The sequence below is a fragment of the Carassius carassius genome, chromosome 10 (assembly GCF_963082965.1).
Source record: "Carassius carassius chromosome 10, fCarCar2.1, whole genome shotgun sequence".
In the NCBI taxonomy this organism is placed as follows: domain Eukaryota; kingdom Metazoa; phylum Chordata; class Actinopteri; order Cypriniformes; family Cyprinidae; genus Carassius; species Carassius carassius.
This window is the reverse complement of record NC_081764.1, coordinates 6,412,859-6,427,615: the sequence shown is the minus strand read 5'-3', so window position 1 is coordinate 6,427,615 and position 14,757 is coordinate 6,412,859. Positions and strand designations below refer to the sequence as shown.

General features: G+C 34.5%; 1 protein-coding gene and 1 long non-coding RNA gene across 3 annotated transcripts; one reads left to right on the top strand and one right to left on the bottom strand.

The window, feature by feature from the left end:
- The first annotated feature begins 454 nt into the window (after positions 1–454).
- Positions 455–3,891, top strand: LOC132151247 (protein FAM3D-like). 2 transcript variants are annotated; one of them, XM_059559358.1, is made up of 10 exons: positions 455–826; positions 910–962; positions 1,036–1,128; positions 1,244–1,282; positions 1,388–1,511; positions 2,740–2,798; positions 2,967–3,017; positions 3,117–3,201; positions 3,306–3,432; positions 3,565–3,891. In XM_059559358.1, exons 2-10 carry the CDS (start codon positions 950–952, stop codon positions 3,658–3,660), a joined length of 687 nt encoding a protein of 228 aa, XP_059415341.1. In that variant the 5' UTR covers positions 455–826; positions 910–949; the 3' UTR covers positions 3,661–3,891. The 2 variants fall into 2 exon arrangements, with proteins under 2 accessions (XP_059415341.1, XP_059415339.1); XM_059559356.1 differs by having other exon boundaries at positions 465–826; positions 1,036–1,140.
- Positions 3,892–12,210: 8,319 nt separating this feature from the next.
- On the bottom strand, positions 12,211–13,504 carry LOC132151633 (uncharacterized). Its single transcript, XR_009436432.1, has 2 exons — positions 13,380–13,504; positions 12,211–13,345 (listed from the first exon to the last, which is right to left on the bottom strand). It is a non-coding gene; the product is annotated as an uncharacterized LOC132151633 (long non-coding RNA).
- Positions 13,505–14,757: the final 1,253 nt, after the last annotated feature.

The following is a 14,757-nucleotide window of genomic DNA, read 5'->3' as shown; positions in this document are numbered from 1 at the left end:
ATGTTTGAGCTCATAACATAAGTTTTCAGTAAGCAAGAAATAAACTGATATTGTTGAAACCATTTGTTTTTATCAGCCCTAGTTATTTTATTCAAACTTATATAATCATTCATAGACATTTTTACGTAAAACGAACTAAATAATCATTGCCAATTTGTCCTTTTTAAGTGTCAAAATAAACTTAGACTTCTTTTATTCCAGTTATGTAACATATAGATATTCAGAGCTGCGACAAATTGAAGATGAAAATGAAGCACGAGAAGAAGATGAAGGTTCAGATGAGGTTAGTATGTGTTAGTATTAGTGTGCTAAAACCTCCTACGTGAAACAGCTGTGGGGAAGCGGTTCAGAAATATTAAGATACTCATTACTATGATTTATTTGCAGGCAGATGACTTATGAAATGAGCTGTTATGGTTGTCAGTTGTGGTGACCATTGCTTAAAACTTGGTCAATACTTGGAACTATTTTTTAAAGAAGAACTTATTTATTCTGTATCTTTATATTTTTATATGTTTGCACCTTCTTTTCTGACACTGAACTACTGACTACTTTTAAAATAGTTTATTTAACTGAGAAGGAATACAATTATAATCATGAATATTCCTTGCATGTTTGATGAATATACTTACATTTCTCGCCACAAGAGGGCAGCACACAACTGTAAAATCGTTTTGCATGGCCTAACATACCTGTCTTGTTGACAAGTTAGGCTAGAGGAAGTTAGTCTTGTTTGAATTTAAGGATGCAAATTTACCACACCTTAAGGTAGAGCCTGTCAGGTCAGGTTTCAGACACCACCAGATTCCAGAGGAGTTTCAAACAGGTAAAAACTCAAAAGTAAGAAGGGGGGAAAATATTGCTATTCTATGCAGTTGCATTTTAAATAATTTTATTATATCCCATCAGGCATGTGATAATTGCAGAAGATTATTTTGGGATATCAAAAATGAGACTTGAAGGTAAAGAAAACACTTTTCAGCATTACTGATTAATTTGTGTGTATAATGAGCATATATTAATTGTGTTTTCCAGATTGTGTGTATGTTCTTACAACAGTGGTGATCATCTTAATATGGTATTCCTCTATCAACTGGTCAAAACTCCAAGAGTTTGCCAAACAGTCATGTAATGTACATGGTGATCACATATGACAGCTTGTTAATCTGTGACATTATTAAAATCTTTTTTTATTGCTGTTATGTTTAAGTTTGGCTAAGACTGGGGTTGTTTTATATTCCAGATGAAGTTAGTGATTTTGTGACAGACTGTGAGAATCCAGGTAAGCTTAATTTTTAAGGAGAGGAGATGAAAATGAGTTTAAGAAAAGTTGATTAGGGTGCAGTACTGTATTTTCTTCAGGCAGCTTGTTAATTTCTTTGGGCAGGTCTGTTTCAGTCTCATTTTGGTTGCTGTCCACATAAACAATGCCCTGTCAATCACTTCCCCTTCCACCTTCACAGCGGAGTAGCCGATGTGGTGGCTGCAAAAATCTGCTTTAACAATACAATGTAAGACCTGTTACAACTTATTCAAGACAGACTAACACAGTGTTATTTAGATTAATTCTATAGAATTCTGCCATCATTTACTCACCCATATTGGAACGCAAAATGAGAATGAGATATTCATCAAAACATTCATGCTGCTTGTCCATACTTTAAAGCTTACAGTGAGATTGCTTGCACATTTGAATATTTTCAGTGAATAGCAACAAATCTCTGTCCCGTTTTGGATAACTTAGATTACTTTCAGACTTTTTGTGTGATCAGTATACATCTGTTCATTATGAAAACAATTACATTAAATCAAACTATAAAAATTGTGGAAAGCAAGATTATTATTATTTTTTTTTTTTCCTTTTTTTAATGTGTCAAGATTAAAACTAATCAGATTTGTTGATGCTAATATGGTTATGTGGAAAATGGAACAACACCATGTTGATTTTCATGGTTTCATATCAGGACACAATAGAAAAAATAATCTGGTCCTTGGCAGGGCTTAAAATGTGGAAAATAACACCTCAGATGAATAAAAACACATGATATATCTCACACCAGGTCACAATAATAAAATATATATCAAAAATAAATTCAATATGGAAAAGCCAAGTGTGACAAATTCATCACACCCTATGATTCAGTTATGATTCATTCCACGTTTAGCAGCAATAACTTGAAGTAATCGTTTTCTGCATGACTTTACCAGTCTCTCACATTGTTCTGGAGGAGTTTTGGCTCACTCTTCTTTAAAACGTTGCTTAAAGAACAGTGCTCCAGTTAATTGAGGTTTGTGGGCATTTGTTTATGCACAGCTCTCACCACAGCATTTCAGTTAGGTGAGGTCTGGATTTTGACTGGACTGCTGCAAAACCTCGATTCTTTTATTTTCAGCCGTTCTGTTGTAGATTTGCTGGTGTGCTTGGGATCATTGTCTAAATTTTAAGACCTGCAAAGGACCAGATTATTTTTTTATTATATCCTGATATGGAAAACCATGGAATTCAACAGGGTGTCCTTTCTTTTTCACTACTGTACAGTATTTACAAACCTGGTTAAAACTCAGTTCATTACTACTATACCAGAAATCTCTTATTACTTGTTTCATTTATGCATGACTGAAAAAATATGCACCATTTTTAACTTGTATTGAGATAAATGATGGCAATATAAATATGGAAAATATTTCATTAAATGGTATTTAAAGATGCTAAATGAGCACAAATGTTCTTCTCTACAGCATCATGGGTGGCATCAGAAGTAATGCAGGACGAGGGCTAAATATTGTGGTAGCAAACGGTTCGTTTATTAAAAATAATAAATAAATAAAAAAAAATTATTCAAAAACATAAATAATAATTTAATATTTACTTATGTTTAAAATATTTGACTATTTTTGCAAGTACTAATATTTATTAATATATGCAAACAAAATTCAGTTTGATTAATTGACTCTTCTTTTCATAGGTGAAACCGGTCAGGTTTTAAGAAATAAGAACTTTAATCTGGAATCTAAAGGTAGGTCTCTTAGTGAAATTGTGCATGCAAAAAAATTAATCTAACAAGATGTGAAGTAAAACTGTCCTGATATATGGAACCACTTGTTTGTCCTTCAAGATCCCAAGGAATTACTTGCCTATCTAAAGAATCTAAAGCCAGGAAATATAGTGCTTGTGGCCTCATACATTGACCCTACACCAAAGTAAAAATGTGACAGCCCTCACACACCATCAACATGATTAACTTGGCTTTAGAGTTGAATTATTCATACTTGTCTCACTTCCACTGCCACCGTCTCTTTTCCAGGCTGACTGATGAGATTAGAGATATATTCAGTGCACTGGGCAGCACGATGGTCAAATCCCTGAAGCCCAGAGATAGCTGGGTATTCGCAGGCGCCTATGGAATAAAGAGAGCTAGTCCATTTGAAAAGGTTGGAACATCTTTTTAAGTTGAAGGTTTTCGTCCAATATTTATATTTTACTTTGGTTTAATTCCAGTGAGTGAAAATGAGTTTTCAGTGTGTTTTTAGTTTTAAGTTGGTGGTTTTCTCTGTTATGTTTAGTTAATCCAAAATGATATGAGGAACAACGCATATGAAGACTGGCCAGAGATGGGGGAGGTCATTGGCTGCTTTCCCAGAATATCTGAGAATGATTAAACCACAGTAGCCAACTTCATATTGCCACGTTTGGGACATTAGAAAATAGGACATTAACAGCACAGCACCTTTTTTTTTTTGCTCTCTTCCCTCCTTAAGCAACTAAAACTGGAGGAATAGTTTACTCTCGTATTGCTCCAAATCCATATTGACTCCTTCAATGGAACACAAAGGTGAAATGTTGCATGTGTTTATACTGCTCTTTTTCATAGCAACATTCTATAAGTACATTTGAAAGATAATGGAATCATGGGTGTGACCCACGGAACAAAAGTAATGATATTTTTATCCAGTTTGAAGAACCTGTTTGTTGCTACTTTAGGAGTGTAAGTCATACACCTTCTCTAAAGCACTGACAAATGGATGATTGTATATGGACGTTATTCAAAAGTGTTGTAAGCTTAAAGCTGCAGTCCGTAACTTTTGACGCTCTAGCGGTTAATAAACAGAACTGCTTGCGTCTTGTTGAAGAACATTGTAGCCGGAGCTACTTCTCTCTGTTTATGTCTATGAAGAATCACAAAGGTACCGGGTTACTCCGCCGCGGTACCCCCGAAGCAATCTAAAATAGTCTGAATATAAACACTTATTATAGATGTACCCTAGTGATTCAGGACAGGCTAAAAACACGGTTTGGAAAATGGATTCATGGTGTACTCGCTTATTATATACAATTTGTAAATCTTGAACACAAAAAAAGTTACGGACCGCAGCTCTGATTGGTTGCTTCTTACCGGGAGCGGTGAATTTCTGCAAATAGAATCACTGGGAGGAGCCAGAGGAGCTTGATTTTTTCTAAGATTATCTGTCTCCTATTCTACTGTCAGGACATAATGACAGGTTTCACAAATACATTTTTACAAAAGTTACCTACTTCAGCTTTAAAATGCTTGAATTTATGAGGTGAGATTGTTTCTTTTGTTTGATGCTATTTTCCTGTTTGTGTGACTTCAAATCAATGTTTGATCATGAAATAATCATTCTAAAATTAAATATACTTATGTATATGTATATACTTAAAAGCGCACATTAAATGATGAGTTGAGTGTCTTTTAAGTTAATTTAGTTTCAGTTATTAGAAATATGTGTGAAATCAAGGTGCATCAGCAGTGTTGTTTTAGTATTATTTACATACAATATAGTTTTTATTAATTCGAATGAGCTCAAATTTTTTTTGTCATTTTGTTATGTGCCTTTGATATTATAATAATTTATTATATTTTAAATTAAAGTTTAATATATTTTTATTTTAGTTTACTTTCAGTTTAGGTTTCATTTATTTCAAGTTAGTAATGTTAGTGTTTCAACATTTCTTTGCCGGTTTTTCATCTAATATTTATAGTTTTATGTATTTTATCATTTTTGTATCATTTTATTTATATTGCAGCTTTATTTCAGTTAACAAAAAAATTTTTTTTAAATAGTTTTGGTTTAGTTAAAAATAAAACTATATTTTTATAATGCATATTTTATAAATATATGGTTATTAAAAATAACCCTGTATTATAAAAACTAAACTTACATTCTTCTCAACTCTAGACGTCTCAGTCTGTAGCTTTCATACCTTTTGAATTCTTTCAGTGTAAAAAAAAAAAAAAGTATATTTAGTTGCAATTTGTGACATTAACCTCATTTGGATACTTCCTTTCTGATTTTCTTTCCCATGGTGATTTAGTCCAAGGACTCCTCGTGACTTTCCTGACACAATCACATTCTAGAAAGCATACAGATTATGAAGGGTAGATGGAGAGTTTGTTTGGGAGGGCCAGTAATGAGGTGGCTAAATGCCAGCTGGTCCCAAAACGATTTTAGTCCAATATGATCAACCCAGCATGGTGTTAATGTGTGCACACACACACACAGACAGACACACACACACACACACACACACACACACACACTCACACTCAATGCCTCCCTTGTGTTAGTTTAAATATCTCTAAACACACAGGGCTATTGTCCTCTTCATCAAGAGCTTTGGAGATTTTGTTTGGATGGATGGGTGGAAACAATAATAGTGATATTATGGTTTTTGTAAACTATTATGATGGTAATATGTTAATCATATACAGTACCATGGTAATATGCTGTCACTATATAGCACGTCACTATGAAAAGCAGAGGAAAAATGCTAAAGTAAAATAAAGATTTTGTTTTAAGATTAGTTTCTTGTATTTTGCATGTTTTGAAAATACAATGACTCGTATCCATTTCCTTTCACAGGCAGATCATAATCATCAAAGTAATAATTCCACTTGTGGTCAGCCAGTTATTGGACCCGGTGAATCAGGTTTTCTATGTTCCTTTCATATTATTTGATGTAGTTACATTGATTAATTGTGCTTTTCATTATTATTACTCATGCTTTTTTGAACAAAGGTGCATCTGTTGCTACAGTCATGTGAGGTGTCCTATTATTTTTCTATGAATGAACTTCCTGGTGGATGCTATTATCTGTTTTTATGTTTTAAGTCCACCAAAGATTTAAATTTGCTGAAAGATTCACCCCCAGGCCATCAAATAAGTTTGTTTTCTTCACTGAAAGAGATTTGGAGCATTATATCACTTGCTCACAAATGGATCCTCTGCAGTGAATGGGTGCCCTTGTCAGTTGAAGTGAAATTTTATATCCAGTGAAAAACGAAACCTTGTCTGAAACAGGAGAGAAATATGCACAGATCAAGCACAATTTATAAGCAAAAACTGTTTTTTTGATTTTTCAGATTTTAAAGTCTACAGGGACTATACATTTTCACTGGAGGAAGCATCATTATGGATTATGGACTGGTATTTTGGTCAAAAGTGATTCATTATAGAATTTTTCAATACAAACATGCTTCCTTTTGCTTCACAAGATATTAATTGATGGACTGGAGTCGTGTGTGTTTTTTTTTTTGTTGTTGTTGTTGTTTTATCAGTTGTTTGGAATCTTCTGACAAATTTTTTTTTTTTTTTCCTTTAATAGAATGCTCTCTCTTGCTCTTTTCCATTTCTTAGATTCAGTCTCTGATCTTGGATCTGTGATAGACCCTGAGCAGAGAAGAGGATTTAGACCAGAGCAAGCTGCTTCCTGGGTAAACGGACAGCGGTTACTATGAAGAACTCATCCGGCCTAAAAAGCTCCACAATCCCATCAAAACATCCAAGAGCCAACGGGAACTCCAGAGAGAGCTGACTATTAAACACAAAAGGTGCACACTGGCACAGAATTTGAGTTTGAAACAATTTTAAACCACGAACAAGCTTAGTTGCAGCCTTAATTTACCACCTGACCCAATTCCTAATCTCACTTCAAACGTACACACAGCGCGACTACGGTTTAAATCTCCATTGTATGTACAAGTTTTGTCCAACAGATGGCAGTAAAGCCAAAGTTGTGTATTCAGATTGTATAAAGCCTCTGGCGGAGTTTGCCTCTTGTGGAACCATTAAATAATAATAATAATAATAATAATAATAATAATAATAATAATAATAATAATAATAATAATAAAAGCCCCAATATATTTTCTTATAAATTATCTGTAGATATGATGTTTTTGAAGTGAAACAACTGAAATCAAAATCTACCCTATTTGCTTTCGTAAATACACTCTCCTTGTAATGAACGATCCATCAATGCATATGGTTAAAACACACACACACACACAAGTGGGGACATCCCATAGGCGTGATGGTTTTTATACTGTACAAACTGCATATTCTGTGGCCCTACATCAACCCTACACCTAAACCTAACCCTCACAGGAAACTTTTTGCATTTTTACTTTCTCAAAAAAACTTATTCTGTATGATTTATAAGCGTTTTGAAAAATGGGGACATGGGTTATGTCCTCATAAATCACCCTCTCCTTGTAATACCTGTGTCATACCCATGTCATTATACAAAGTTGTGTCCTGATATGTCACAAAAACATGCCCCCACACACACACACACACACACACAATTTTTATTATATGTGATATGTGACAATGACACTTATCTCATCTATCAGAGGAACAGTGCTGGAGGAGAAGCCAGAGCTGCAGAGAGTTCTGCAACAGAGAAACAGATCTCAAGCTCTGAAACAAGACAGAAAACAGGACGAGGAGAAATCACCACTGGAGCAGGAGTTGCTGAAGAGACAGATGAGGTTAGAGAAGGTAAAACCTGACATACCTTTCCTTAAACTATATAGAAATTAATATTTATATACAATGTCAGTGTTGGATGGACAATATTGTTTTATTGTTCAAATTACACAGAATGCTCCCTTATTTTGGTTATTTTTACATCTTAAGACCAGAACACATTGATCTTGGGTTCAAAAAAATGTGCCGTCAACCATAATGTAGGGAAGATCAGGGGCTCTTGTAACATTTTTTACATTTTCCTTCATAACTCACAGACTACTTGAGATTCTATCATCTTTTGATACAAGAAACAAATATAGGTTCACTAATGAATAATAGAATTTTCACTAATAAAGATAAAACTATTTAATTGAATGCATTAAGTCAGATTGTTACAACTGCCCCTTGGTGGGGGCGATTGTAACACTGTTTGAGGGCAACTGTACCACTGAAAAATAAGTCTTATTAACCCACTATTTCTCAAGGAAAAGCCTATACTCAGTAATCACTGCTGTGGCAGCCTATCTAATGTTACTTAAGTGCTTTTTTTTTAAGATGTCGTCATATATGTTCAAAAAGCAAAAGTCTGTACATCCGAAAAGTTACTTTCATACCTCAAAACCAGTATTTTGTAATAAACTTCTGCCGAGTTGAAATGATTGTGCTCCTTTTTCACAGGCAGATAGAGAATCCTGCTGAGCGTGTGTAGATTTAGAGTTATCATTTGCCTCCGGTCTCTTCTGCACACTAGGTACTATAACCAATAAACCAACACCTCCATTCAGAACTGATTTAGCCCTAATAATTTCTTTTTATATTTCTTTTTCTTTTTCTTTTATCACCTTTATTTATATAGCGCTTTAAACAAAATACATTGCGTCAAAGCAACTGAACAACATTCATTAGGAAAACAGCGTGTCAATAATGCAAAATGATAGTTAAAGGCAGTTCATCATTGAATTCAGTGATGTCATCTCTGTTCAGTTAAATAGTGTCTGTGCATTTATTTGCAATCAAGTCAACGATATCGCTGTAGATGAAGTGACCCCAACTAAGCAAGCCAGAGGCGACAGCGGCAAGGAAACGAAACTCCATCGGTGACAGAATGGAGAAAAAACCTTGGAAGAAACCAGGCTCAGTTGGGGGGCCAGTTCTCCTCTGACCAGACGAAACCAGTAGTTCAATTCCAGGCTGCAGCAAAGTCAGATTGTGCAGAAGAATCCTCTGTTTCCTGTGGTCTTGTCCTGGTGCTCCTCTGAGACAAGGTCTTTACAGGGGATCTGTATCTGGGGCTCTAGTTGTCCTGGTCTCCGCTGTCTTTCAGGGCAGTAGAGGTCCTTTCTAGGTGCTGATCCACCATCTGGTCTGGATACGTACTGGATCCGGGTGACTGCAGTGACCCTCTGATCTGGATACAGACTGGATCTGGTGGCTACGGTGACCTCGGAATAAGAGAGAAACAGACAAATATTAGCGTAGATGCCATTCTTCTAATGATGTAGCAAGTACATAGGGTGTTATGGGAAGTGTTCCCAGTTCCGGTTTACCTAATTAATGCAGCCTAAAAATCCTTTTACGGATTTGGATATTAAAAGCATATTAGTATGTTATGTCTAAGCCAGGTTAAAGAGATGGGTCTTTAATCTAGATTTAAACTGCGAGAGTGTGTCTGCCTCCCCAACAATGTTAGGTAGGTTATTCCAGATTTTAGGCGCCAAATAGGAAAAGGATCTGCCGCCCGCAGTTGATTTTGATATTCTAGGTATTATCAAATTGCCTGAGTTTTGAGAACATAGCGGACATAGAGGATTATAATGTAAAAGGAGCTCATTCAAATACTGAGGTGCTAAACCATTCAGGGCTTTATAAGTAATAAGCAATATTTTAAAATCTATGCGATGTTTGATAGGGAGCCAGTGCAGTGTTGACTGGACCGGGCTAATATGGTCATACTTCCTGGTTCTAGTAAGAACTCTTGCTGCTGCATTTTGGACTAGCTGTAGTTTGTTTACTAAGCGTGCAAAACAACCACCCAATGAAGCATTACAATAATCTAACCTTGAGGTCATAAATGCATGGATTAACATTTCTGCATTTGACATTGAGAGCATAGGCCGTAATTTAGATATATTTTTGAGATGGAAAAATGCAGTTTTACAAATGCTAGAAACTTGGCTTTCTAAGGAAAGATTGCCATCAAATAGCACACCTAGGTTCCTAACTGATGACGAAGAATTGACAGAGCAACCATCAAGTCTTAGACAGTGTTCTAGGTTATTAAAAGCAGAGTTTTTAGGTCCTATAATTAACACCTCTGTTTTTTAAGAATTTAGCAGTAAGAAATTACTCGTCATCCAGTTTTTTATATCGACTATGCATTCCATTAGTTTTTCAAATTGGTGTGTTTCACCGGGCTGCGAAGAAATATAGAGCTGAGTATCATCAGCATAAGAGTGAAAGCTAACACCATGTTTCCTGATGATATCTCCCAAGGGTAACATATAAAGCAAGAAGAGTAGCGGCCCTAGTACTGAGCCTTGAGGTACTCCATACTGCATTTGTGATCGATATGATACATCTTCATTAACTGCTACAAACTGATGGCGGTCATAGAAGTACGATTTAAACCATGCTAATGCACTTCCATTAATGCCAACAAAGTGTTCAAGTCTATGCAAAAGAATGTTGTGGTCAATTGTGTCAAACGCAGCACTAAGATCCAATAAAACTAATAGAAAGATACACCCACGATCAGATGATAAGAGCAGATAATTTGTAACTCTAAGGAGAGCAGTCTCAGTACTATGATACGTTCTTAATCCTAACTGGAAATCCTCACATATACAATTTTTCTCTAAGAAGGAATATAATTGTGAGGATACCACCTTTTCTAGTATCTTGGACAGAAAAGGGAGATTCGAGATTGGTCTATAATTAACTAGTTCTTTGGGGTCAAGTTGTGGTTTTTTGATGAGAGGCTTAATAACAGCCAGTTTGAAGATTTTGGGGACATATCCTAATGACAATGAGGAATTAATAATAGTCAGAAGAGGATCTATGACTTCTGGAAGCACCTCTTTTAGGAGCTTAGATGGTATAGGGTCTAATATACATGTTGTTGGTTTAGATGATTTAACAAGTTCAATTCTTCCTCTCCTATAGTAGAGAATGAGTGGAACTGTTCCTCAGGGGGTCTATAGTGCACTGTCTGATGCGATACTGTAGCTGACGGCTGAATGGTTGCAATTTTATCTCTAATAGTATCGATTTTAGAAGTAAAGTAGTTCATAAAGTCATTACTGCTGTGGTGTTGGGAAATGACAACACTTGTTGAGGCTTTATTTTTCGTTAATTTAGCCACTGTATTGAATAAATACTTGGGGTTATGTTTGTTTTCTTCTAAAAGAGAAGAAAAGTAATCGGATCTAGCAGTTTTTAATGCTTTTCTGTAGGATAGGTTACTTTCCCGCCAAGCAATACGAAATACCTCTAGTTTTGTTTTCCTCCAGCTGCGCTCCATTTTTCGGGCTGCTCTCTTTAGGGTGCGAGTATGCTCATTATACCATGGTGTCAAACTGTTTTCCTTAACCTTCCTTAAGCGTAAAGGAGCAACTGTATTTAAAGTGCTCGAAAAGAGAGAGTCCATAGTTTCAGTTACATCATCAAGTTGTTCTGAGGTTTTGGATATGCTAATGAATTTGGATACATCAGGAAAATAACTTAAAAAGCAATCTTTTGTGGTAGAAGTGATGGTTCTACCATACTTGTAACAAGAAGTAGAATTTACAATTTTGGCTATATGAAGTTTACACAAAACTAAATAATGATCTGAGATATCATCACTTGGCTGCATAATTTCAACACTATCAACATCAATTCCATGTGACAGTATTAAATCTAGATTAGTCCTCACCACTCCAGTCCATCAATTAACATCTGGTGAAGTGAAAAGCTGCATGTTCTAATAAACAAATCCACCATTAAAGAGTTTTAACTTAAAACAGACATGTGGATTACTTATGGATTATTGTTACTGTTTGGACTCTCATTCTGATGGCACCCATTCACTGCAGAGGATCCATTGGTGAGCAAGTGATGTAATGCTAAATATTTTTTCAAATCTGTTCTGATGAAGAAACAATCTATGTCTTGGATGACCTGACGGTGAGTACATTTCTGCCAGTTTACATTTTTGAGTGAACTATTCCTTTAAGAGCATTTCCACTTATACAATGTTAACATAATGAATTTGATCTCATATTTCAGCTAACAACACAGCTTAGTGTTTTGTAAATATGTTTTGTACATAAAGGTATGTTGACATGTTTGACAGTTTAGAGTATATAATTTGAAAATACCAACCACAGTCTGCCTTTGCATAGCACTCTGATGTGAACTTTATTTGCACTGTACACAAAGATTTTACTGAACACACAATGCATAGACAAGGAGTGTTTATTCATAACGTGCTACTACCTGTATATTTGAAGGGTATAAATCATTGGCTCTTCATAACTTCATTGATTACACATGATGCATTGCATCCATACATTTGTAGCTTTTACAAAAAAGATATACAATATATGTATACATCATGTTTATGTATAATACACATACTGTATTCGTGTCTCCTCTTCACTTTCTGAAGTGTGCGCATTTCCATGTGAAAAAAAAATGTCATAATTGATTTAACTACTACTAAAGGGAGGAAATAACTACCCAAAACAGAGGTGTAACTTCCTATAGTACTTTTCAAAGCCAAAGTAAGTCATAGATGACTCCTAATGATATCGAATCTGACCTTCTGAGGCAGTTTGCATAATTACCATAATGAACTGATTGCTGAACTGCTCGTTAGACTGTTGCATTTTTATACGAATTACATCGTTGATTGCACTTGGGTTTGACTCAGTTCTAAAATTAAATATTTTAATTATATATATGTACTTAATATTTTTGAATTTTATTTAATTTAATATATATATCAAATAAAAAAAATATTTTTACATAAAAAATGAAAATGCCGTTACATTGACCACACTTATAAATAAATGATAAATAATCAATACATAATCAAGACACAAGACTAATCGTTCATATGTTTAAAAGGAAAAAGTCTTTAGTATTAGGGGTCCATTAGCAAAACAAAATACTTGATTGATTGATATATATTTATATATATTGTTGGCTTCAAGTAAGCAATGTGCTCAAATTGGCACGGATATGATATACTGATGAACAAGGTGATAAATGTTCTTGCATTGTTCTTTTTGCAATAATCCAATTTTAAAGTAAGGCCAGTATTGAGTTCTCAGCAATCAGCAATTTTGACTTAAAACATAACATGTATAATTTATAAAGAAAAAGAAAAAGAAACAGATTAATTGTCAAAATTTCTTGTGCCTCCGATCTCACAATGACATTTTGACAGAATTTGTAATTAGTATTGTAGTAAAGATATGAATTTGATCATCGCTCTTGTAAACATATTTTTACGAGGTCATGCAAACATTAGACGTCTTCTGCACAGAAGAACAGTACAGATTATGGCCAGCGACCCAAACAAAAGAATCTTAACATCAGATTAAGATTATCAGATTATTAACATTAATAATCAACCAATCAGCTCACACAACATGCACAACATGAAAAAACAGTTTTTTTTTCGGTTGCAAAACTTAACCAGTGTTGTGACAAAAATGAGTTAATCAGCATTTGTTCCAGTAACCTTCCAAGGCAGACTCCTAATCTCAGAATTATCTGTGGTTCCAAACAAATAATGCCTCTCATGTGAAGCACATACGACACTCGGCTCCCAATTGATTGCAACAGAATTTGATGCAGGCATACTCGAAAAAGCATAAATCTAAATAGCTCACACAAATATTGGGTTAAATAGTCAGTATTTTTTCTAATACTTTTTAATATTTAGATAAATATATTTACTAAACTTGTTGCACTGCATCATGAGATTGCTTTCAAAGCAAAGGATACACTCTGCCATATATTTTTGGCCAAAATAAGGTGTCTTAAAAAGCGGCATGATGTTGCAGAATAACAGGAGTGTGCCTTCTCACTACACTTAGGCCGAAATTTAAGGTTTATATATTTGAATTGCTCATAATATTTCCATCAATTTGGATTACACAGTTTTAGTATAAACAAAGTAAACTTAATGTGATGCATATTTGTCTGTCACGCTAAATGAAACGTAAGATTTTGCATTGAATTACATATTTTATTGTTAACTATTTGCATCTATGGGATTTCATTTAAATATAATCACATAATCAAAATGCATTTACTTAAACTGCTTGGAAACAGCATAAATCTGCTAATTGTGAAAACAAGCAAATTTATTCAGCTAAAAACAAAAGTATGAACGGTTAAAATATGGCTAGCTGTGGAGCAGGCAATATTCATTTAAATGTATGAGACTGAAACAAATTGGATTTATTGAGGATAAATATATAAACTGGTTATTGTGTATATAAAACACATTTAGTTTATTAGTAATATTGCAGAAATCTTCCCTGTTTCATTAATTCATGATGGTATGACTGACAAATGTGCATTACGTTAACTTATTAGTTTGTTCATTTTAAAACTGTAATTCAAATGGCTGAATATTTTATATGCAATTCGAATATATACATCTTATTATATACAGTAGCTATAGACTACTTTTGCCACATAAATTCTAAAACTAGAAACTTTATTTAAAACGGAGATTATCTAGGTTTGATATTGCATTTAATCTGGATGTAAAAAAAAAAAAAAAAGCATTGGATTGTGTCTCAAATCTCTTAACCTCATCAGTCACATGCTTCAAATGATGGTTTACACCCACAACGAGATCATGTGATCTCTGTAACAGCTTGGAGATACTCTTCAGTAAGCTCACTCCTGCAGTTTATACCTGTCTTAACCAGATCACAAAATCAACAACATGGACATTTACCAAACAGAACAAAGCTACAATGG

What these genes read in the sequence shown, in the direction of transcription:
- LOC132151247 (XM_059559356.1), top strand. An exon ending in CTTTAATCTGGAATCTAAAG is followed by an intron (nt 3,018 to 3,116) that starts GTAGGTCTCTTA and finishes TTGTCCTTCAAG; the next exon opens with ATCCCAAGGAATTACTTGCC. An exon ending in GAGCTAGTCCATTTGAAAAG is followed by an intron (nt 3,433 to 3,564) that starts GTTGGAACATCT and finishes TGTTATGTTTAG; the next exon opens with TTAATCCAAAATGATATGAG.